At 41.3% G+C, this 24,436-nt stretch overlaps 1 protein-coding gene across 6 annotated transcripts in view; it reads right to left on the bottom strand.

The window, feature by feature from the left end:
* Nucleotides 1-24,436, bottom strand: part of SLC38A9 (solute carrier family 38 member 9) — a 53,856-nt gene that overhangs the window by 6,639 nt on the left and 22,781 nt on the right. For 5 of the 6 annotated variants that reach the window (XM_037373372.1, XM_037373370.1, XM_037373371.1 and 2 more), the window contains 6 exons: nt 23,484-23,600; nt 22,453-22,650; nt 19,454-19,561; nt 13,572-13,678; nt 5,277-5,390; nt 3,833-3,981 (listed from right to left, as the gene is read on the bottom strand). In XM_037373372.1, the coding sequence (XP_037229269.1) occupies nt 3,833-3,981; nt 5,277-5,390; nt 13,572-13,678; nt 19,454-19,561; nt 22,453-22,650; nt 23,484-23,600 (793 nt within the window). The remainder of the gene's footprint in view (nt 1-3,832; nt 3,982-5,276; nt 5,391-13,571; nt 13,679-19,453; nt 19,562-22,452; nt 22,651-23,483; nt 23,601-24,436) is intronic. The other variant, XM_037373373.1, reaches the window with a different exon arrangement.

The raw sequence follows: 24,436 nt of genomic DNA, 5'->3' as shown, positions 1-24,436 counted from the left end.
CTAAACCTTTTGTAGGAAGCACAGAAAGGCTGAATGCTTTGTGATGACACTTTTGGGCGACTGGGCCCAGCATGCCTACACACTTGCTTGTTTTTAAAATAGACAGAGACATGGGTGACTGATACTGGTATTGTAAGAGGAAGGAGAATTGTCTTTATGCTCTCCTCCTGATCGCTGCAGGATGGAGGATGCTACTCATTTCCTGTATGCTTCACACAAGTAAGCTGTCACTGTTCAGATTATCCATGAAGTGAAACCAGGGAGAAGAAACAGTTAGTATCATCTGCTTAAACTTTTAAACTTGGAAAGGGTGAGCTAACCTAGAGGTTAGTAGGATACACTATGGATAAGCACAGCAAAGCACTTAGTAGAAAACAGCACTGCAAAGTATCTAACAAGTGTGGGACAAAGGACATGGGGATCAGTCTTCAGACAAGAAAAGCTCTCCTGAAGTTGAGGAAAGGATTCCTCGTTATAATCCAGTTATAATCCCTGGCCCACCAGCAAAAGCCAGGATGTGGAACAAGATGATGCTTGATGATGCTTTTGGTAGAAACTGCATTGGATTAGACTAATTGTCAAGACTAAGAACTATAAAACAGCAAATACCTTGGTGCTTCATCATATCCAGTGACAGAGAAACAGTAAAGAAAAAGGAGTTAAAGCAAAGAATCAAATTGATCTAGCAATACAGTAACTGCTAGGAAATAAGAATTATCTGGAGCCCTGTAGGCATGTATGTAATTAAGCTATTCAGTCATCAGCCAGCTTTAACATGCAACCAGGACTCCAAGTGCACCAGCTAATAACTTAATGGTTATCCATTAACTCCATCAATAGCAGCAGCAGCAGGTATCCACATGGATACCTGGAGAGGGACTTTTTACAAGGGCAAGCAGTGATAGGACACAGGGTAATGGCTTTAAACTGAAGGAGAACAGAATTACATTACACAGCAGGAGGAAATTCCTTACTGTGAGGATGGTGAGACACTGGCACAGGTTGCCCAGAGCAGCTGTGGACACCCCTTCCCTGGAAGTGTCCAAGGCCAGGCTGGATGGGGCTTTGAGCAACCTGGTCTAGCGGAAGGTGTCCCTGCCCATGGCAGGGGGTTGGAACTAGGTGATCTTTAAGTTCCCTTCCAACCCAAACCATTCTATAACTCACACCTGCAAACAACTGTTCATATGAAGAAGCTTGGCTTTTAGTATCAGGAAGCTTCCAGTTCATGCAAAACCTGCAGCACCTCCATACGGAACAACCCAGGGCTTAAAAAAGATTTACAATGGGGACCTGGACCAAAGGAGGTATTTTTTTAAAAAAATATATAATTGGACATTTGTAACATTCTCTCAGCTGCAAAGGAAACTTAATATAGGAAGGATGCCCCTATGGAAATACATGTGATTTAGCACATTGTATAACAGGGTTAAACAAGGCTAGGTTGCCAACAGAGACCATCAAACGCACAATCAATATGAATTCAGCATACTATACTACCCAATGTGCTGCATAAATGGATGGATATACCATCAGTGCACACCCCTAAACCTCACTTCCACAACCTGAAAATAAAAATGGGAAAAGGTAGAAAAATAATGTAATCATACAAATCAATCACAAAAATATAAGACTTGAAACTGCTGGGTTTTTTTTCCAAAATTCTTCTAGAAGAACTGCACAGAACTCCACTTTCTGTTCTGCTCTTTTTCTCCTACTTTATCCTTTTGGTTCATTACTTACATAGACATTTTCTCCAGTCAAGTGACTGGGAATATCCCCCTCCATATATACACCTTATGCACAAATCTGAGAGCTAAAGCTTGAGTCTCTGCAGGTCAGTCTTACTGCCTGAGAATTGTTAGCCCCAGACATTGAAGATTTCAATAAAAGAATTCAAGTATAAACAACTACTAGTAGAGTGCTCATTTTCCTACGCAAAGGCCATGGTATTTCCAGGTAGGTTCTTTGGAATGGATCAACAGGCTCTCCAGTGAGACATCAGTTTATGTCAGTAAGAACTACTTCTTTGTACTTGCAAAATGCTTCCCCACAAAAGCAGCTCTGGGAAAAACTCAGAATACTGAAATTTTTCCTAGGAAGGGGATATAGCTCCAGTGCTACTGAAGGACCTTCATCAGTGAGAACTAGTCACCAAAAGACAGATTTCACAATCAGGTAGTACATCTTTACTATCCACCCAGAGACAGATCCTGTGCTTGCTAACAGTCTTCAGTTAGTCCCCACTGCATAAAAAAAATTAAGGGCTGAGCTTAGTTATAATATGGTTAATGCACAGAAGCCACAGCCTGGAGGTTAACTGAGCGATTTTTGTGAGGTATTTGAGATACCTGGGGGTACTACAGAGGGAGGAGACACAGCCAGCCAGAACGTGCTACCTTATCACTATAGGTTGGAGCAATTTAAGACGCTTCCTAGAAACCATTTTTGACTTCTCAGAAACTTTAAATACCTCTCTATAAGGAGAAATAAATAAAAAAAAAAAATGAGTGAAGCTACCCACAGGACATCCTGGAGACAAGAACCAAGCAAGTACTTGCATCATCACATTTGTCATACCACAAAGGCTTAAAACAGCAAGCTGGAATTAACCTGAGAAGAGACTGGTATGAAGCTGTAGGTTCTAGGAGAGGGCATGAGGGAAATGAAAACCATTCTGGTCAGGGAGTAACTGGAGGGAGGAGATAGGAAGAGGCACATCCACATAATATAAAGGACATGGCTGTTTCCCAGTGACTGTGAAATCCATGTTTAGCACTTAAATCAATGGCCTTGCTTCCAACAGCAAGTTGCAGCAGTTCCTAAAAATCTCCTCAGAGCTGAACTGCATACAATTTAGCATTAAAAAAAGCAGGCGCTTATTTCACTGCCTAATTTTAGGCATCCAATTTCTAGACCTCCTCATAGCTATTTTAGGACCCAGAAGAAACCTGAAACTTGCAAAAATGTCTTCCCAGACCTGTACGCTACTGCTGATGCCACAGAGGAAATACACATTTCTTCTGGGGATATTTTTTTCCTTTCCTCCATCAACAGTAATTCACAACATAAAATAAGAAACTCGGACATCAATGCCAACTTCTCAGCTGTGACAAATTCAGACAATACTCTAAAAATAAATGTCCTAGGTTTTATGTAAAAAAAACCCAACACCTAAAATGGAAATCTAGATTAGCTCTTCCCTGGAGTACAGAGAGTGTACAAATGCAGGGGTGTGGCTCATCTCTGAAATTAGCATGTGAAAAACTATTTTTGTAAGCATAGCAGCAGCCTAGATAACACAGCTAACAACTCACTTAGCTATCAGCTCTGTTTAAAAACAGATGGATGATTACTAATTATGCACGAACAAAACACATATGGCACCCTGGAAGACTAATATCCAGAGTGGGTGTCCTTTACAGCTTAAAGAGTACTTGATGAAATGCTGCTGAACAAAATTTTTTTCCTGTACAACTTATTTCCCCCCCCATATAAATGCGTAACACAAAAAGAACTGTGTTGACAAAATTCCTGTTTATTGACAAAATGAAGAGCTAAACCAAAAGACTACCCTGATTCTGCTCTGCCAAGCTGTAGCAGTCCTCATCTGCAGGCAAGTTTATTTTGCATGCCTATTCACTCCCTGACTTCACAAACATCATGAAATTAGCTTTTGAAATGTACCGCAACGGTAATTAAAAATAAAAAAAATAATAAAAACAAAAGAAATGCAGCAAAGGAAATCCCCAAAAGCTCAGCCAGATTTCTGACAATGGAAGGCCACTTAAGCAAGGTCCACCAAGCTCTTGTCAAGGAGTAGCCTTCTTACCTTGGGTAAGCATTTCCAAAAAATTGTCTTAACAGCTGAACTCGTGCCAGATAGCCTAACAGTGGGTATACAGTCATCATCTGGAACAGCAGGAATATTCTTGCAACGAATGACATGATGTCATCACTGGGAAAGTTATCTAGAAAATTCTAAACACAGGAATAACATTACACTTAGCAATGGTGGCTTGATTACATGTATCTGCTGATTTTTAATAGCTGTGTGGAAGACAGGGATAAATACCAAGCACCTGCAAATGCTAATTGAACTCCATAACAAGAAATACCCTCTCTCTTTTACAATTGCCTTCCTATAAAATACCAACTGATTTTTTAATACGACAGGGCTGATGTCAGCTTTCATGTTAGCATTAAAGATGAAGTTATTTTCTAATCTTCTGAACATCCTCAAATAATAAAGGCTGTGGAAGCACCACTTGATTTTCTAGGCAGATGGATACATATGCTCCCATTATCTGTCATATCACATTTAGATATTAAAACCAATTATTTAATCAGTAAAACTGGATCATATATAAATGAGGAAGGGATCATATAATACAAGTGGGAACATCTGAAAAAGAAGTATAAGAATTAAGTATCATGGAAATACACAAATGACTCTGTAAGTACCTAGGATACCCACAGAAAATAAATGGGAAAAAAATCACTTGTCACCTACTCTTAAACTGTGGCTTTCATCCCATGAGGTTATTTCAAATGGTTAAAAAAATCATTTAATGGTTCAACAGTGGTACTCATTTTAACTAACATACAGTCAGAGTTAGTCTTTAAATGCTGATTTGTTGCTAAATATTATGCAAGAGACACGGACCATCTGGTGTAAAATGGATCACTAGTTGATAACTCCTATCTTTGAAGTAATTTAGAATGTGGGAATCGGCCTTGCCTATAAGCAAACAGTTTAATAGCCTTCACAGGGTGTTTCATGTGGTGTTATTATCTGAAGAACTCTGCTGGCAAGGCTCACCATACAGTTAGCCTCCAAGCCTACCCATAGCGAGGACTCCTATCTAAACAAGCTTGCATTTGCATGGTATTTCTTTTTCTGAAGAACCTGAAACCATTCCAATGAGTAGCGTTGGTCACTGCACACACAACTAAACAAACTTTTCAGGATTAAAGAAGCTAAAGACATTAAAACCTCAACTGTTCACTTGTTCATTTTGGTCCCTTCATCACTTTCACAGAGTATTTATTAACTGTTTTTTACAGAACTGCTGGCAACCAGACATGACTATAAGTAAGATAACACAAGCATTACTCATCTGCTTGTGGTAGTGCCCATGAGGCTTTAGCCACCTGACCAGAGTCAAGGACAGATGTGTCTCCCAGGGTGAGTCATGAAGCAAAGAATCAGTAGCAGTTCTTTTTTTAATACATATTTAATAAAGGATTAAATTTACTGCAGTAAAATATCTCACCTGTTCAATGCATTCTTTGGATAGTGGTGGAGAAGGAAAAGATGCAAAAATTATCATTCCCACATACAGATACGTTAACCCCACCAGGAAGTACGCAATAGAGAGGTCTCTCACCTGAGGAAAAATAAAATCTTATTTTGGCCAACACTGACACACCAGAACAGGCAAAAAGCAAAACCTCATGAGAATTCTATTCCATTTATTACTGATACTTTTATATTTATTAATATTAATTTTATACTTATTACAATAATTGAGTCGGGACTGGTCCTGGATCAGATCAGAAAGCTGCAAGAACATACCCCAAAGTGGAGCTAAACAAGTGTTATATATCTTCCCTACATACAGAAAAGGCACAAAGAAACAGATATGCCAATAGATGTAGCATGTTATTGCTGTATGCACAAACCTACATTAGCTTCTAAAACTAACAAACAAGCAAATCCCTCTACTTTCCTACATTCACAAATCCTGCTAAGAGCCTTGGGACACGGAGACAGCTGTTAAAAGACATAAAGCCCATCAATCCCATATTTCTTGTCAGGACTAAAAGCATACAATTACAGACATCAGCCTACTCAACTGCAGATATAATGCAAAGGACATTTTTAAAGATGCTGCTTTGAAACCTAAGAGGATGATCCACACAAACTGGCTCCAAACCAGAAACTAGCATGTCAGGCTTTTATATGGATGGCATGATAATGGAAGACATAGCCAATAGACCACTACATCAAACAAAAAATAAAAATAAAACTCAAACAAAACACAAAGGCAGAGGTATATATGTCGTTTAGCTTTAGCATTGTATTTTATAATAACTCTTTCATTTAAAATTGCCTATCTGCTTTATGACTGAATTTCTAAAACCACCTCAGGCAGATGCACTAAATAATAGTCACAGATTTCCAGGAGAAAATGCTAAAGCTAGGGTCATAAATCCATATTTAACTATATTACATATACCTAAATATGGATTTAAATCTTAACTTCAGAGTTCACTTCTGAAATTTTTTACTAAATTTATAAAGTAACTAATATATAAAGAGATTTTCAACTACATAAAAATAATTAAAAGCTTTTAGCAATATTTATATTGGGAAATAAGCAGCAAATTTACTCAAGTACTTTATGAAACTGTGGAATCCACATATACATCAGAGTAACCTCATAGCAATAAACTTAGTGGGTTGTTCTTTTACATTAATTCTTTTTTATTTTTAATAAAGTGGGAAACCATTTGTTTCTTGTTATTAACTAACTATATTCTGTAAAAGCTTATGTTACTCTACAAAACACTCATTACCTTACAGCAAACCATTTGTTCAGCTGTTGCTAATAATCAGGCTTCTTAAAGGATTACTAGTAAAGCTTCAATACATGACGCTATTTTTGTATGACTGAGAAGTGAGTTTTATTAGCTCAGGCACAGCACCAAATTATTAGGACCATATGGCTTCCAGACCAGTATCATAATTATGGCCTTGAGCTAGCTCACTGCGTGGGCAAAACTTGCTCACATCTGTGTATGGAAATATTTCCCTATCTCCTTGACAAAAGAAGCACATCCTATACATTTCTGGGGTCTTCCGAGAGCAAGGCGGTCCCTGAAGAAAGTGTATAATGCTAGATTACCATTTTCAAGCAAAGTTCAGAAGGCAGACAGTTTTTAGTGAAGGAACTGGAATCTCCTGTTCATGTTGCTAGTGCTTTTGGGGTAGAAGATTGATGCCTTTTCCCCATCAGCCTGCAAAAGGCCAATGATACATCTCATCAGACAACAATGCACTGTTGAAGCTTAACCCAGTGTGGCCCTCGTGCCCCTAGACAGCTGCACGCTTCCAGCTGCAAACTTCCTCCTGCTGTCCAGTTACATGCAGCTGGAAGATGCTTCTCTGGTCCTCACCCCCCTTGCACTGGTCACTGAGTAAGGACTATCAACTTCTGTAAGATGTTGAGCAATAGCGTTTTCTTTAAATGATGCCCAGAATCTCTCCTCAGTGACATGAGAAGCTGTACAGGTTTTTATATAACAGCTACATCTTCAAATTTTTCAAAATGCACACAAGACCCTCTTGAGGCACATCATCTGTAAAAACCTGTTTTCACTTGCTTGAAATTTGGTATTTTAGGTGTATTCCTCATGCATAAATCCCAGTTGTTATTTACACTCAGCCCTCACATAAGCTCTAGAAGCAACTGTAAAACTATTTTTGCTGTGACAAGTTCTTGCAGTTGTGAGGACAAGCAATTGGAAACAAAATTCTTACTGTTTCCTTTGGACTAGACTTAATTAAGGATAGATAACTGTTGTGCTATTACCTCCGACTATACTAACCTGTCCATGTTCCGACAATTCCTGAGGGTGCACACTTTAATCTGTACTGAAACTAAGTGCTGAGATAATTCTGATAATGTATTTTCATAGAACATAACACAATAGACCTTTTTCTTCAGGTGCTCTCACCATACAAAGAACACCCAGATTTTGATTTCCATAAGCAACAAGACATAAAGACAACCTGAAAACCTGAATTTATTTTCTGAAACATGTCATCTCCCTTGCAAACATCTGCTTCTGTATATAAGATGGTTATCTTTGTACAAGAGTGTATGTTTGTGTATGTAACAGGAACATCTTTTGATTAATGTTCATTACTCTTCAGGAGACCTGGGTTCACTCCCTAAAGACCTTGACTATAAATGCTGCTTAGACAACACAATACCAGATAAAACCAAAGAACACATGGAGAGAGATAAAAGGATTAATGTTAATAATCGCATTTGTCTATTTTAATTTTTATATTAAGAAGTTTCTACTCAAATTGGACATGACTGTGGTGGAAACTGCCTAAGCATAAAGAATGGGGCAGTCCTCCCACCGAGAGTTTATAATCTAAGAATCAAATGTAGAAAAAAATGGTTGAAAGAAGGAAGTATTTAGGGGATCAGAATGCAAGGGAAGCATCAAAGATAACACGCAGGTCACAGTCTGTAAGGACCAAAGCTTGCCACCTGCCAAGCCCTTGTCAAGTACACCTGAAACAACTGGCAGATTTTGGGATGGAACTTGGAGAACAAGTGTTAGCTGCAGTTATTGCTGACCAGGGGCTTTTCTGGTCAGATGCACACAACAAAGTGTTAAAAGTGCCTCTGGAAGAAGAATATCGGCTGACTGAGGCTGCCAGCAGCAGCAGCAGAATGAAAGGAGAAATCTGCCTCCTAGCAAAAGAATGAGTCTGGTAAATTGGATGAAGCTAACAACAAAAACTCTGAAAGTGCAAGATGCTATATCGCATCTATAGTTTACTATCCAGATGCTGGCTGGACCTGTGGCACAGAACTGGATGCAGCACAGTGAAGTGTCTGTGCTCTACAGATACTTCCAATGTAATGCTGAAAAGAACAGGCAACTTCCAGGTCATGTTTTCACTTTTGCATGCCATAGGGAAAATAGTTCTTTTTTAACTCAGTATCACAGTGAAAGCTAGTTTGTAGAGTTGTTTCTTGGATGGATAAGCCTGTATCAGTGCTTAGTAATTATTACCACATTAGAAATAGTACCTTTTGATCATCCCATTTCAGATTGGTCACTTCTCAAAAGAGAGATGCTGCCTCTACAATATGTAACAGGACTCTGATCCCTATCATAAACAGACTTCACCTGTTCAAGTTGTGTGCATTAAGGGCAAGTGATAACATTCAACTGGGTGACAAAAAAGTACTTCACCAAGATGCGTGACACTGTACATAATTTTGGCTGGAAAAAGAAACCAGTGGCAGGGCAGCATCAACAGAAACTGTTTCAGTATTGCAGAAAATAAGAACCATCCACAGCTCTATGCCTTCTGCAGTTACCACCTGGGCAAAAACCATCTCTCCACTCTCAGCCTTTCCTCCAGGTAGGTCCACAAACGATTGTTAGGAGACAGCACTACCATATTCATGCCTGTAGATCATGCTCTGGGCTTGTGTAGCATCCGTACAGCTGCTCAGGGAACCAGATCACAGATGTGAATCACAAAAAAAGAAACCCAAACAAAAACTCCAACTAATCACATTTTGTGGCCAGGTCAGTTTTCTGTGCAATCCGTTTCCAAACCAGTTGATTGTGCAGTACACAAAACCACTGATAAAATACCAGGGCGCAGCAGTGGGAGATGGGAACAGGGAGCTCAAGTTTTAACACTGCTCTTAGGGCTTGGCTGTGCTGCTGACATTTGGTGTACTCTAGTGCACTGCTCTTCTCACATCATCCACCCCATACTGGAATATCAGCCAGAGGAATCCTCCCCCCATGTGTGTTTTAACTTTGGGCAGTGATACACGCCTGTGACCAGAATGGAAACTGCTATGGGTTTGGATTTCTGACTCCATAAAAGGAATGTTACTGTTTCTCTTTCTTTTTTACACCTCCCCAAAGAGTTGTTCTTGTGACCACTAGTTTCAGCAAGTTTTGTTCATAACTAAAATAGTACTTTTCCAGCTTGCCAAGTTCTGTAGGCTTTTCACAGAACTCTGATTGAAGTGACATGTTAACAGGTTGATCCATGAAATACTGATGTAAGAAAGCATCTTCTTGATATAAATACATAGGAAAAAATACTCTTAACACCCTGACTTAAGACAGAGACCTATATACATATGTAAACCTCCCACTTAGTCCAGCAGCTTAGTGAATTAATCACAAAACTGTTAGCTCTTCAAGAGCATCAGTGCTTCATTAACATTTGCAAAGCACTTTGAGACTTAGGTGAAAGGCTGCTGTACAGCTACAAACAGGGAAGGAAATCTCTAGCCAAACAAAACTCCTAGAAGAAGAACTATGCACAGATTTGGTTTCCCATTACAAACTTTTCCATGCAATCTGAACACCCTTCTGGAATGTGACAGTCTTGCCCAGGGCTTGGGATCCACACTAGGGTTGACTTGGAAATTCAACATAAGCTCCAGGGAGGACATTCAGAAAAGCTGATTCAAATGCAGGCAGTGGTTTCTGCCTCCTTAACACAAGAAAATCAAGCCGAGAAGATTTCAGGTGCTACTGATGGCTTGCTCTCATGTAAATGAAGCGGGGAAAGCCACAGGAAATATCTTAAAGGTGGCATGGAAGTATTAGGCCTCCCATGCATACAGAGCTGATTGTGGAGTGATCCTGCCTTTAGAATTTGAAAGCCACAGCTAAAGAGAAAGAAAAATCTTGCCCTTTTCCATATCATAAAATTTTCTTAAGAAAACTGAGAAGAAACTTTGTTTTCTTTCTCCAGAGATTTACTAACACTCTCTTTAGTTTTTAAACTATTTTCAGAGATGACCATAAACCCCAAGAATCTTTCCTGGAGGAGGATTAATGACTCCTTTGCAGAGGTGGTCACTCACAAGCTGGCCTGGGTTCACAGGGACAAAAAACTAACTGTGCAGATTACTAAAGTAAAAGGTCATTTCACTGCATTGGTGCATGACCACCTCTGAATAATCAAGTATATTCTACCTGATGTGTTGTGTAGGTAACTGGGTGGAGCCAGCTGGACAAGATGACAGCTGAGGTCCCTTCCAACCTCAACCATTCTTGGATTCTGTGATTCTGTATCATTTTTTCATACAGCTATTATTGTAAAATCTTTGTATGTTATTGTAGTTACCTTTATAGCTAAGATTATTTACAGATAAAGGCCATGATCTCATTGCAATTACAGAGACACGGTGGGATAGCTCACATGACTGAGAAGCCACCATGGATGGCTATGTACTTTTTAGGAAAGACAGGGCAGCACGGAGAGGTTGTGGAGTTGCTCTTTCTGTGAGGAGCAACCACAATGTATCGAGCTGTCCCCAGGGGCGGATGCAGAATGAGTCCAGAGCTTACCAGTAGAAACTAAGGGGCAGGGCAACATGGGTGACACTGTTGTGGGTGTTTGCTACAGGCCACCTGATCAGGAAGAGGAAGTCAATGAGGCCTTCTACAGACAATTGGAGACAGCCTCACAATCACAGTCCCTGGTTCTCATGGGGGACTTCCACCTCCCTGATATCTGCTGAAAAGACAACACAGCTAGGCTCACACAGTCCAGGAGGCTCCTGCAGAGCATTAGCGGTAACTTTTTGACACAGGTGACAGAGGAGCCAACAAGCAAGATAAGCTCCTGGACCTTGTATTCACAAAAGAGGATTGGTTGAGGATACGAAGGCTGGGGGCAGCCTTCGCTGCAGGGACCATGAGACAGTGGCGTTCAGGATCCTGTGTGAAGGAAGCAGGGCGATAAGTAGGACTACAATCCTGGACTTCAGGAGAGCTAACTTTGGCCTCTTCAAGGACCTGCTTAGAGGATTCCCATGGGTTAGGGCCCTAGAAGGTAGGGGTGTACAAGAGCACTGGCTAATATTCAAGCATCACTTCCTCCAAACCCAAGATCAGTGCATCCCTATGAATAAGAAATCATGCAAAGGGGCAGGAGGCCTGCATGGATGAGCAAGGAGCTTCTGGCAAAACTCAGACAGAAGAAGGAAGTTTATGGGATGTGGAAAAGGGACAGGCCACTTGGGAGGAATATAGGGATATGGTGAGAACATACAGGGAGGTGACAAGGAAGGATAAGGTCCACTTGGAATTAAATCTGGTGAGGGAGGTCAAGGACAACAAGAAGGGCTTCTTCACGTACATCAGCAGGAAAAGCATGACTGGGGAAAATGTTGGCCTGCTGCTGAATGAGGTGGGAGCACCGGTGATGAAGGACACAGAGAAGGTGGAGTTACTGAATGCCTTCTTTGCTTCAGTCTCCACTGCCAAGGCCAGCCCTCAGGAATCCCAGACCCTGGCGGCAAGAGAGGAAATCTGGGAAAAGGAAGACATTCCCTTAGTCAAGAAGGATCATGTTAGAGATCACTTAAGAAAATTTAACACCCACAAATCCATGGGCCCCGATGGGATTCACTCTGGAGTGCTGAGGGAGCTGGCAGATGTTATTGCTAAGCCACTCTCCATCACCTTTGAAAGGTCATGGAGGACAGGAGACATGTCTGAGGACTAGAGGAAAGCCAATGTCACTCCAGCCTTCAAGAAGGTCAATGAGAAGAACCCAGGAAACTACAGGCCAGTCAGCCTCACCTCCATCCCTGGAAAGCTGATCGAATAGCTCATCCTGGAGGTCATATCAAAGCATGTGGAGGAAAAGGTCATCAGGAACAGCCAGCATGGATTCACCAAGGGCAAATCATGCCTGACCAACCTGACAGCCATCTATGATGGAATGACTGGCTGGGTAGAGAAGGGGAGAGCAGCAAATGTTGTCTACCTTGACTTCAGCAAGGCTTTTGGCACTGTGTACCATAACATCCTCATAGGTAAGCTCAGAAAGTGTGGCCCGGATGAGTGGACAGAAGGGATCTTACCAATGCACACAAATATCGTAAGGATGGGTGTCAAGAGGATGGAGCCAGGCTCTTCTCAGTAGTGCCCAGCAACACGACAAGGGGCAATGGGCACAAACTGCAAGACAAGAAGTTCCAACAACTTTACTTTGAGGGTGACCAAGCACTGGAACAGGCTGCCCAGATAGGTTGTGGAGTCTCGCTCTCTGGAGACATTCAAAACCCACTCGGATGCAATTCTGTCATTTTAATGAAGTGGGACAAGAATCCTGGAAAGTGGGGAGGCAAAAGTTAAATAATCAAAATAATTACAGTAAAAATGTACTCTAGGGCTCTAACTCTGTATTATGTTCACTCCATTTTGTATTTTATAATGGGAAGATATTAAGAAAGAATGCAGTTCTATCTGGATGAGCAGCGCATAATTTTTTCAAGGGCAAAGGACCAGTCCAAGGGCTACATATCACAAAGGTTCCAGATCCAGGCTTCAACTCTTGAGGATTCTCTAAATAGGGTCAGGTTTCTCTATGAACCTTGGCTTGGATTGTGACACAAAACTACTGAAGCAACTGAGAAAAAGTATTATCTAGACCCCAGCACTATTTTTCAGAACTCTGCTAAAATCAGTCCTATGCCCAATATTTTCCAGCATTTTTCATTCTAAAATTGGTCAGGTTTTCTAGTCATACAACACTGCCAAGCCTTCTGCCTCTTGTGTGTAATTTGGCCATTTAATACCAGCCTGACCACAAATAAGCTTTCATTTGAATAAATTTGAAATGCATCTGTTATAAGTATGTGTAACTGGTTTCTTATCAGATCACAAGAGCAAGTTACATTTTCTGAAGCTACTACAGTCCCTGGATTGACTTCAAAAGAAGCAAGCAATCTAGATAAAAATCAGCACAGTTTTGTGAAATTACTTACATTATTTTCCTGATTCTTGTTATTTTGAAGAAGTGTGATGACACAATTGTGGATGAAGAAGGCAAGTGTCAGAACCCCTGTAAGCTGAGGGAACAGAATTCTAAACTCTAAGGGAGGAAAAAAAGTGTTAATAACTTCTTTGAAACAAACAGTGCCAAAAGGCAGAGGGCATACAGTACTGTGGAGTCAACTGCAGAAACACGAACCTCCACGTCGAAATGGGACAATCTGTTTTATCTTTGACCATAGGCAATGCAGATATTTAATCACAAAGTACAAAATGCAAGATGACAGTGATTACTATACAACACATGCCCAGCAAAATTTCTTGAGAGACCCCAACCATCAAAGATTATTAGGTTAATTTAGGATCTACACATACAAGCTTTTCTGCTTCTTAACAGTTTAGCTGGAAAGCATTTTTAAGGCAGTAATTGATTGTCCCTGAACAGGGAGATGGGGGGAAGGAATCATTTGCTTTATCAGAATCTTTCGTTGTTAAAATGTTACTCATGCTACCAGAGGAAAAATGACATCTGTAGATGTTTAAAAGATTCTGCTTATAAACCAGGGCATAAAGAAAGGCAGAGCAACTTCTTGTGTTATCATACACATTACTGCATCTATGAAAAAGGGGGTTTTATTGTCTCCATGGGAATAGCATTGCTCTGCTTCTTCTACTTTTAATACCCGAATTCACCAATGTGTAACATCATTACAGCACCATCTTTGTTGGTATCATACAATGATGTATGTACTCTTCAGCATGCTAACAGCAATTAGAGATCCCTGAGCTAGCTCAGCTTCTGGAAAGCATCCAGCCATATAGCAAAACACTCATCAGAGGCTCACAAACACTTACAGATCAAACCACAGAGAGCTTCATGCAAACATATTTAAACCAGACTTTTTTAAAGTGCTATAAAGTCAGCAAGGTGAACACACCCCAGGCAATCAATGAAAGGTTCATCCAGGCTGAGAGAATACGCCACCCCTAGGGCTGACTTCATTGCATCTTCAATACCTAATTAGCGTGATGCACTACTGATAAGAATTGGGAGTGCAAGAGACTTTTGGGCTTGTTTTCCATCTACTACTTCAATCTCACTAATAAAGCAAACCAACAGATTCAGAATCTCTTTCCGAACTGTCTCCCTCATCACTGCAACTATCAGTAGTAGCTGAATTTGTATGCATTAGCTGCAAGCTTTGCCTATCTCCTAGCAGAACCAGTGACACTGCCAAAATAATCAGACTACCAGGTGCTCCACTTAGTGACCTGTGGCACACGTGTCAAGCTATAATTCATTTTACACAAGGACTGCTTAATAGATCTTGGACTTGAACTTCAAGGTGTTTAAAACCTGATTTTGTAGACATAGGCTGGTTTCCACTTTATGTGGGTTTGTTAGTGAACCGTAGTTTGGGCAAATTTCGTCCTGCATTCTCAGGAAGACAGCGCAGATATGAGGCCATGTGAGCGCAGATATGAGGCCATGTGAACATTAAAGACTGTCTTCTGGGGCAATTCAGGTTAAAACCATGTTTCCATGCTTGCAACAGAGCAAGACCAAACATTGTGGTCTATCTACTGACTGAGCAGCACATGCTTGAGTATCACTTGTACTTACAGACAGCATTAAGCATAATGCTGTACAAAATAAATTAGGTCATTAATGCAGCTGCTAATCATCCAGTGCTTTGAAATCCAAATTTTTACACTGGAGACAAAAGCAGTTTGTTAGTCAAAAAAATGTGCCTAAAAGTAAATGCAATGATGGAGGAAAATAAATAGTATGGATAGCACTGTTTCAGAACTACTTACATCTATCTTTAAGTTTGTACTTACGCTGCAGTAGTCAGGATTGTTAGGGAATTACAGAGATAATCCAGTTCATTCTCAAAGCATCTGCTTTGGTCTTGCACGCAGTCATACTCAGCAAAAACTGCCTGGATTTGAAGACTCAGCCAGAAAGGACAAATACTTTTTCTTGGTGACACTACCAAGCTGCAGAAACTGTTTTATACAGCCTTTCACTTGTTTCTTGGCATTCAGATCTTGAAATAGGGTTCTGAATGCGTGACTGAGATTAGGAAGGAATGACCTTCAGCAGTTATGGGAAAATGAACGAACAGATTTGATGATTAGCTATGGGCTTGGGGGTGGAGAAGGGGAATACTGGATTTTGAGCATACCTCTGCCAAACATACACAGAATACACTAGCCTAGCTGTTTATTCTGCTTATTATTGTGTGAGATTAATTTCAGTTCAGCTAGACAGCTGAATCAACTCAAAGGCAGTGGTAGAAGATGACAAAGAATAAGTAACTGTGAGACCACTGCAATCGTGATGTGAACACACAAATCAGTTGAATTTCACATCAGTAACTTTACTCAACTAATCTGTAGTTTACTAACTGAGTTGTTACTCTTGTTGCCGCAATGCATTACCATGATGCCACAAACTGTATCAGGTTCTATTAGAAACACGGAACAACTCTAGTGTTCCTTTTTAAAAAATCTCTATTCAAAAACCCGTCCTAGTGTTTTAAGGTATCCTTGTTTCCTTCTCCAATTCTACATTTTTGGACCTAACAACAGTCTGCAGCCCATGTGTAAAACTGTTAGTGCAGTGCTTATTGTAAATAGGAAACTAAAAATGCACAAACCTGCTAAAGAAACCCTAAGAAGGTATGTATCTCCGAGTGGCCTTAACTAAAGAAGTAAACTCTACAGAATCATAGAATCACAGAATCATAGAATAGTTTAGGTTGGAAGGGACCTTAAAGGTCAACCTAGTTCCAGTCCCCTTGCCAGGGGCAGGGACACCTTCCCACCAGACCAGGTTGCTCAAAGCCCCATCCAGCCTGGCCTTGAACACTCCCAGGGACGGGGCAACCACAGCTTCTCTGGCCAGCCTGTTCAAGTGCCCCACTATCTTCACAGTGAAGAATTTATTCCTAATATCTAATTTAAATCAATCGTCCTTCAGTTTAAAGCCTTTGTCCATCACTACATGTCCTTGTAAAAATGTCCCTCTCCAGCTTTCTTGCAGGCCCCCTTTAGGTACTGGAAGGCTGCTATAAGGTCACCACAGAGCCTTCTCTTCTCCAAGCTGAACAAACCCAACTCTCTCAGCCTACTCCAGCCCTCTGATCATCTTTGTCCCCCTCCTCTGGACTCACTCCATGTCCTTCTTACGTTGAGGGCCCCAGAGCTGAATGCAGTACTCCAGGTGGAGTCTCACAAAATCAGAGTAGAGGGGGAGAATCACCTCCCTTGACCTGCTGGTCACACTTCTTTTGATGCAGACCAGGATTTGGCTGGCTTTCTGGGCTGCAAGTTGTTCCTGGGCCATGCTGAGCTTCCTGTGCACCAGCACCCCTGAGCCCTTCTCCTCAGGGCTGCTCTCAATCCATTCTCCACCCAGCCTGTGTATCGTGTACCCTGACCCAGGTGCACGACCTTGCACTTGGCCTTCCTGAACTTCATGAAGTTCACACAGGCCCACCTCTCCAGCCTGCCAAGGTCCCTCTGGATGGCATCCCTTCCTTCCAGCATGTCAACGGCACCACACAGCTTGGTGTCATCAGTGAATTGCTGAGGGTGCACTCAGTCCTGCTGGCCATGTTGCCAACAAATGTGTTGATGAGCACCGGTATCAATACTGATCTCTGAGGAGTGCCAGTCCTCACTGGTCTCCACTTGGACGTTGAGCCATTGACTGCAACTCAATTTTGAGTGTGATCATCCAGCCAATTCCTTTTCCATCGAGTGGTCCATCCGTCAAATCCATGTCTCCAGTTTACAGACAAGAATGTTGTACAGGACAGTGTCAGATGCTTTGCATAAGTCCAGGCAGATGACATCAGTTGCTCTTCCCTCACCCACCAATGCTGTAACCCCATCACAGAAGGCCACCAAATCTGTCAGGCATGATTCGTCCTTAGTGAAGCCATGCTGACTGTCACCAATCACCTCCTTATTTTCCATGTGCCTTAGCACAGTTGCCAGGAGGATCCACTGCATGATCTTGCCAGGCACAGGGGTGAGACTGATGACTGTAGTTCCCCAGGTTCTCCTTATTTCCCCTTTTAAAAATGGGGTTTATGTTTCCCCTTTTCCAGTCCATGGGAAACTCACCAGACTGCCACGACTTCTCAAACATGATGGACAGTGGCTTAGCCACCTCATCTGCCCATTCCCTCAGGACCTACGGATGCACCTCATCAGGTCCCATGGACTTGTGCGCCTCCAGGTTCCTTAGGTGGTCTCGAACCAGATCTTCTCCTACAATGGGTGGTTCTTCATTCTCCTAGTCTCTGCCTTTGCCTTCTGTGACTTAGGCAGTATGGCTAGACCACTTGCTGGCAAAGACTGAGGAAAAAAAGTCATTGAGTACCTCAGCCTTCTCCATGTCCTGGGTAACCAGGTCTCTCATTTCCTTCTGGAGAGGCCTCACATCTTCCCTCACCTTCCTTTTATCACCGAGATACTTATAGAAGCTTTTCTTGTTGCCCTTAGATATATATATTTTTTTTGGTTTGGTTTGGTTTTTGTTTATGTATGTATTTTTATATATATATAAAGCACCTAACACCATATTGATAAACATACTTTGGAACCACTCTTGATGGCAGAGGCAAGAACAGGAGTCAGTCTGTTAGTACCTCAGCACTTCTGTTTCCAAGCAATTAAAAAAAAAAAAAAAAAAGCCCCAAGACTGCTGCCAGACTGCTTGGCTGGTGTTTAATTCTATCAGGGCTTTAGCTTTTCTAACGTGGTTTCTGGCTGCTCAGTTTCTCTGTATTCCTCACAGGCTACCTGTCCTTGTTTCCACCCCCTATAGGCTTCCTTTTTGTGTTTGACTAGTCCAGGAGCTCCTTGTTCATCCATGCAGGCCTCCTGGCATTTTTGCCCAATTTCCTCTTTGTTGATATGCGCAGCACCTGAGCTTGGAGGAGGTGATCCTTGAATATTAACCAGCTTTTCTTGGGCTGGAGAATCTAAGGCTGCTCCTATCTTTCTATAGAGGGTCTCATCTGCTCAGTCTTCCTGGTTGGGTGGCCTGTAGCAGACCCTCACTATAATGTCATTTGTCCCTGTCCTCCCTTTAATCATGACCCATAGCTCTTGGTTGGCTCCTCTTCCATCCCTAGGCAGAGATCCACGCCTCTCCTTGTCTCCCCTGCCTGTCCTTCCCAAAAGGCCTGTATCCTTCCATTCCAACATTCCAGTCACAGCAGCCATCCCAATATGTCTCTGTGATGCCAATAAGATCATAAGATCATCAAGAAGGACAAAATACTCTTTGTTTCTAAGAACAGAAGGAGTGATACAATTCAATAGCACAGAACACAGCTCCTTGGAGCTAAATGATTATATGAATCCTGGCTGTTGTAAAGCATGGGGAAAAAACTCGTTACACGCCTCCTAAAATAAGAAACTGATCTCTTTAAATTATCTATTCATGCAATACCAGTTTATGACTGTGACATCTCACAAAGTAATCTGTAACAGTAATTTGGAAAGAACAGCCACCAAAACAACATTCAAGAAAAGAAACATACTGGAGGGCTAATGGGTGTTTAAAGAAGAGCTATAATTATGGACTAAAACCTGAGATAGATTGGGGAAGCACAGGAAAATCGGTAGTTGTAAATTATGGTGAATGAGCCATTTAATTTAAGCCTGACATCCTTGTCACTTTGTCACAAGGTACCCTTCCTGAGCCTCTACATGCAACATCAGGCAGCATTTTCTCGTTTTATTTATGTCACAGAGATGTTAAAAGGTGAGAAAGTCATTCATTAATTGATTAAAAAAAAATAATCTTAAACCCATCGGTATAGGCTTCATTACTGCATTTTAATTACCTTACCTGGTACAAAAAAATCATTCTCTGCAAACCAGTTGTATTCTAAATGGATTCCCAGATAAGCAGCCTTTACAGTAACCAGAAAAACTAAGTAGATAACGGAAATTGTACCTGGAAAAGACAAGAGACAAACAAACACCATGAGGTAGTAGAAAGTATTTGTGCTGTGTTTTATTCCTGCTCCATCCAACTAGTTACCAGCAGCCCAAACACTTCGGGTTGGTATTCCTTCTTAAAAACACAAGCTAGGTCTAAATTTTCCTTTTCTTTATGTTATAGGTCAGACAGAAAGAATAATGTACTTGCACCCAGTGCAAGCTTTCGGCATATTTAATGTTCTCCAGATGCTGCAGTAGTGACAGTGGAAGAATTACGCTGTAAATCCTGCTGCTGTACAGGAAAGGATGTCTCTCAGCAGTAACAGATGAGTTCAAGCTTTAGCTGTCAAGATTTTGATCTAAACATGAGACAAGCACTGCATGAACTGCAGTACTGCAGCTATTACAACATCCATGCAGTCACTGACTTTTTGAACCAAATGGCCCAATGAGATATGAATGTTTACTGCAATTGTGAACTTCAAACTGGGAGCTGGAAGCTGATAATGACATTTGATCACTACTGATTTAAACCTTGTATAGATGATAACCTTGGATAACCTTGATCAAATAACACTGGATTTGCATTCCATCTCAATGATTCAGAGGTATCCAGCAATACTCTACACAGCTAGAGGACTACAGGTAAGATCACAGATGGGTATAAATGCCTTGCTGTGTCTGCACATGGGATGGACAGTGTATGATCTTGGCTCCTGTCATTTCAAACAGACAAGGCCAGAACAGTAACTACCTAAAAATTGAAGGAAACTGTGCAACAGTAATTAAGGCTACTATATGCAACCTTCCAGCCAACAATGCTGCTTGTCACCAGAGAACAGGCTGTAAGCAAAGACAAAGAAACAGCATTTTTGCAGTTTAGAATACAGATTCAGATAAGACATCATTTAATTGTAGCAGTATCTCCAAGATTAAAAAATTAACTGCAGAAATTACCATTTGATTATACAGAGCGTAGTCAAAGGCTTAGGAAGATGAAAGGTTCCGTGCTTAAGGATCAGCTTAACAGCTAAAATATTCTGTAGTCTCCTAATGATTTAGGTTTCTGTAGGTGTAAAGGTAGGTACAAGTTCTCTATTAAGATTTATTTCAGCACCTCAAAAATTGCCTTCCATTTTTTCTTGTCCTATTAACTTCAAGGTTTAAAAAAAATTAAACCAACTTTGCACAGCTTCTGAGTTACATTATAATCTGCTAAGTTATGAGAAATTTTGTATTTTAATATTCACGTTCTCTAAAAAAAAGTTGTCTACAATAATGTGCTTATTTCAAAAACACATACAGTTGTGGCTAGATCTCACTTGATGAAATATTTTCATATACCTAATTTATATGTAGGCTACATAAAAACTTTCCTTTTTACACAGGAGCACCATCACATGTGCTGTATTTTCATTTACTGGTTCCAGAAACAGCAGATCCAAGCCCTAATTAAGCATCACACTGGAACAAACAGGACAAACTACACCCTCAATTTCCTGTCCTCTACCTCCTTTACAATATTTCTCCATCTTTTTCAACCCATTCTGTGATCCCATCTCCTTTTTCCTTTCTCTCCATCATATGCTTCAATGCTATGCCCTCAGATACCCTTTGTGAATAACCCCACCCATCATCCATGTGCTTTATCCCCTTCACCAATCCCACCTGTATTGGTTTTCCATCTCAAGACATGGAAGCAAGGAGAAGTCACAACTTTTGTCTTTGTAGCACAGAATAGGCAAGGGTATTGGGAGCTGCGCAAAGCACAGCAGCAGATTACACTGACTGACTGATGCTGTAATTAATTAATCAATTGATTGGTAACAAATTACTTCAGGTCAGAAGCAACTAATTTTTGGAAGTAACTGCCTGTGTTGAAATGTCTACCAGATGAGGAAGGGTATGACTGACTGCTTGTGCCAAAGTACTATGCATCAAATACTGCACCATCTGGGAAAACCCGTTGTAAATATAGTGGAACTTGTTTTACAGGATTATCAAGGGAGAGAAGGAAAAAAAATAATTATCAGCCTGTTATCTGAAAGACTCGAGCAAAGCAGAGTAGAAAGCCTGTGGTGGTTAACAAACCAACCAACAAACCATTCCAAGGCACAATATGGGCTGCCAGCAAACTACTGAAGAGTGGCTGGAAGGCTGTCCCCCAGAAAAAGACGTGGGGGTGCTGGTTGACATCCAGCAGTGTGCCCATGAAGGCCAACAGCATCCTGGCTTGTATGGGAAACAGTGTGGCCAGCAGGACCAGGGCAGTGACCGTCCCCCTGCACTGGGCACTGGTGAGGCCACACCTCGAATCCTGTGTTCAGTGTTGGGCCCCTCACTTCAGCAGGGGCATCGAGGTGCTGGAGTGTGCACAGAGAAGGAAAATGAAGCTGGTGGAGGGTCTGCAGCACAGGTGTTATGAGAAGCAGCTGAGGGAACGGCTTGTTTAGCCTGCAGAAAGGGAAGCTGAGGAGAGACCTTATCACTCTGTACAATTACTGGAAAGGAGGTTTTAGCAAGGTGAGTGTTGCTCTCTTCTCCCATGTAACAAGCAACAGGACAAGAGGAAATGGCCTCAAGTTGCATCAGGGGAGGTTTAGATTTGGTATTAGGAATCCTAAGTTTCTTCACTGAAAGGGTGGTCAAGCATTGGAACAGGCTGCCCAGGGAAGTGGTTGAGTCCCCATCCCTGGAAGTACTTAAAAGACACGTAGATGTGGCACCTGGGGACATGGCTTAGTGGTGGACTTGACAGTCCTGGGTTAACAGTTGGGCTTGATGATCTTAAAGTTCTTTTCCAACTTAAATGATTCTACAATTCTACTCACTGAAGTAGCTTTCGCTGTTTTCTGTACATTTTAGCCACAATGAACCAATGCTTCAATAGTATTTCTTACCTACCTAGGACATTAAACTTTGCAAAGAAGGATGGAGACTTCAGATTTAGCAGAGGCAGAAGAACAGCAATCAGGTAAAATGGTACTGTTTGTGATTTGTTCCACCACTCCTCGAAGAGTTCAAAACCTGTATCATTGCCAGAAGAGAACATCACACTCCTGTTCTGTGGTGTGTGACCACTAGTAGCACTTGGACAAATGACTGGAAGAAAGGAAAAGAAAAATATCCCCAGATGAAAAGTGTTTTACTCGCACAGAATCTTCACAGCCAAGATCGTATAATTTCTGGAGAGTGTTTTACCTATGGGGAACAGGACCACTCAACAGCATTGTCTGACAACTCATTTCCTAACTCCTGTTTGTTTATTTATCAGGAGTTCAGTGTGGTTTTTTATCAGGAGTTCAGTGCTAAGATTTCACTGCTAGGCACCTTACAATCTAAGCTGACAAGCACTATGGCTCTTTCAGAAGAGCACAGCAAAGATGCCAATTCATCTGAAGCCTGAGCTGTGGCACAGGATCAGCCTTCAAGGTCACATACCTATAACTGTGTTCAGTGCCTAAATGCACCTGCTGGAATCAAGTCATAGCAATGCATCCCTGCATCTGGCTGAGTATTTAGCATTGTAATCTGTCTCTGTGCACTTCAGTAAGATCATATGAATCGAGATGTAATCTGTGTACAGAAGAGCCTGCATTACTGTACATTGTTAAGGGAACACACAAACTAAGATTACAAGAAAGCTGCTATAACAACTGGCAGGTCTAAAACCCATGCACCGAATAAAAAACCCTGCCATCTTGGTGCCACGCCAGGTGCAAGTACATCACTGCTATATAACTCAACAGAAGCAATTTAAGATATACACCCATAACATTGCCAAAAGGGAACATCGCACTCCTGTTAAATGGTGGCTGATCAATGGCAGCACCTGAACAAGTGACTGGAACAAAATTAACTGAACAAAAAGATCCCTTGACAAAAACATGTTTATTTTATTTTTGTTAATATCAACATTCCTTTCTCACACATACCTAAAAAGTTACGTGTTGAAATATAAACCATCTTACTGTTCTCATAACATCTTGTTTTAAATTTTGGCATCCCAAGATACTTGATAGCCTCCCTCCCACACTGGCTGCATGCCTGTTCTGTACAAAGATGTAAAAAGTGTCTGTCAAATGTCTTGAGGGACCATTATGTTACTTCCAGTTTTCTCATTTGCTTTCTCTCCATTGCTTATAACAGGATTGTTTCACAGACCCTGAAAAATGTTTTTGTTCTTACTGATCTCCTTGGTAGCCCTGAATGCTCTGCCAAGAGTCATCTGACCATGTGGCATCCCTTAATTTTGTGAAGCAGATGCTTTAAATCTTCCAGTTGTTGGAGGATACCGTGGAATACTGTTGTCTGCTTTGTTTCCAAGTTACACCCCCTGCTGCATAACTATGGGACAGAACAGCAGAAGCAGGAGAGAGCACATGAGAAAGAGCACTGCAGCAGCTACTGGTCCTTTCTGGTAAGGACTGTAGAAGAAACAGGATTCAACACTAGCTCAAATGCAAATCAACTGGTTTTCAGAATTATTTCTCAACTCCTTCACCTGACTCCCAACAGCTGCTCTCCAGAAACACGGCTGCAGTGAGTGTGACACACAGCTATCCAGCTGGTACTGAAATGTTTCCCCATTCCCATAAGGACCCAGGATAAGAGAAAATTTTCCGCTTCATAACAAAGCACTACATGTTCATTTACTGTATATAGGCAGAAAGATCAGAGGCTGAATGCCTAGCTCCTGCCTTAATTCTACATTATTCTGCCTACTCAACTCCCAACAGACCTACCTTCATACTTGAGTGCAGTTACTTCACTTAGTTGTGCAAATGCCAGACTCTCCACAAAGCCCAACCCGATGCTCATGTAGCCTGACACATTTCTTTTTGCACTTAGCATCATTAAAGCTGTTCTTACAGGATTTTTTTAAAAT

Source organism: Falco rusticolus, chromosome Z (genome assembly GCF_015220075.1).
Source record: "Falco rusticolus isolate bFalRus1 chromosome Z, bFalRus1.pri, whole genome shotgun sequence".
Classification (NCBI taxonomy): Eukaryota; Metazoa; Chordata; class Aves; order Falconiformes; family Falconidae; genus Falco; species Falco rusticolus.
Note: the sequence above shows the minus strand (reverse complement) of the source record. Positions and strands in the feature narration are given on the sequence as shown.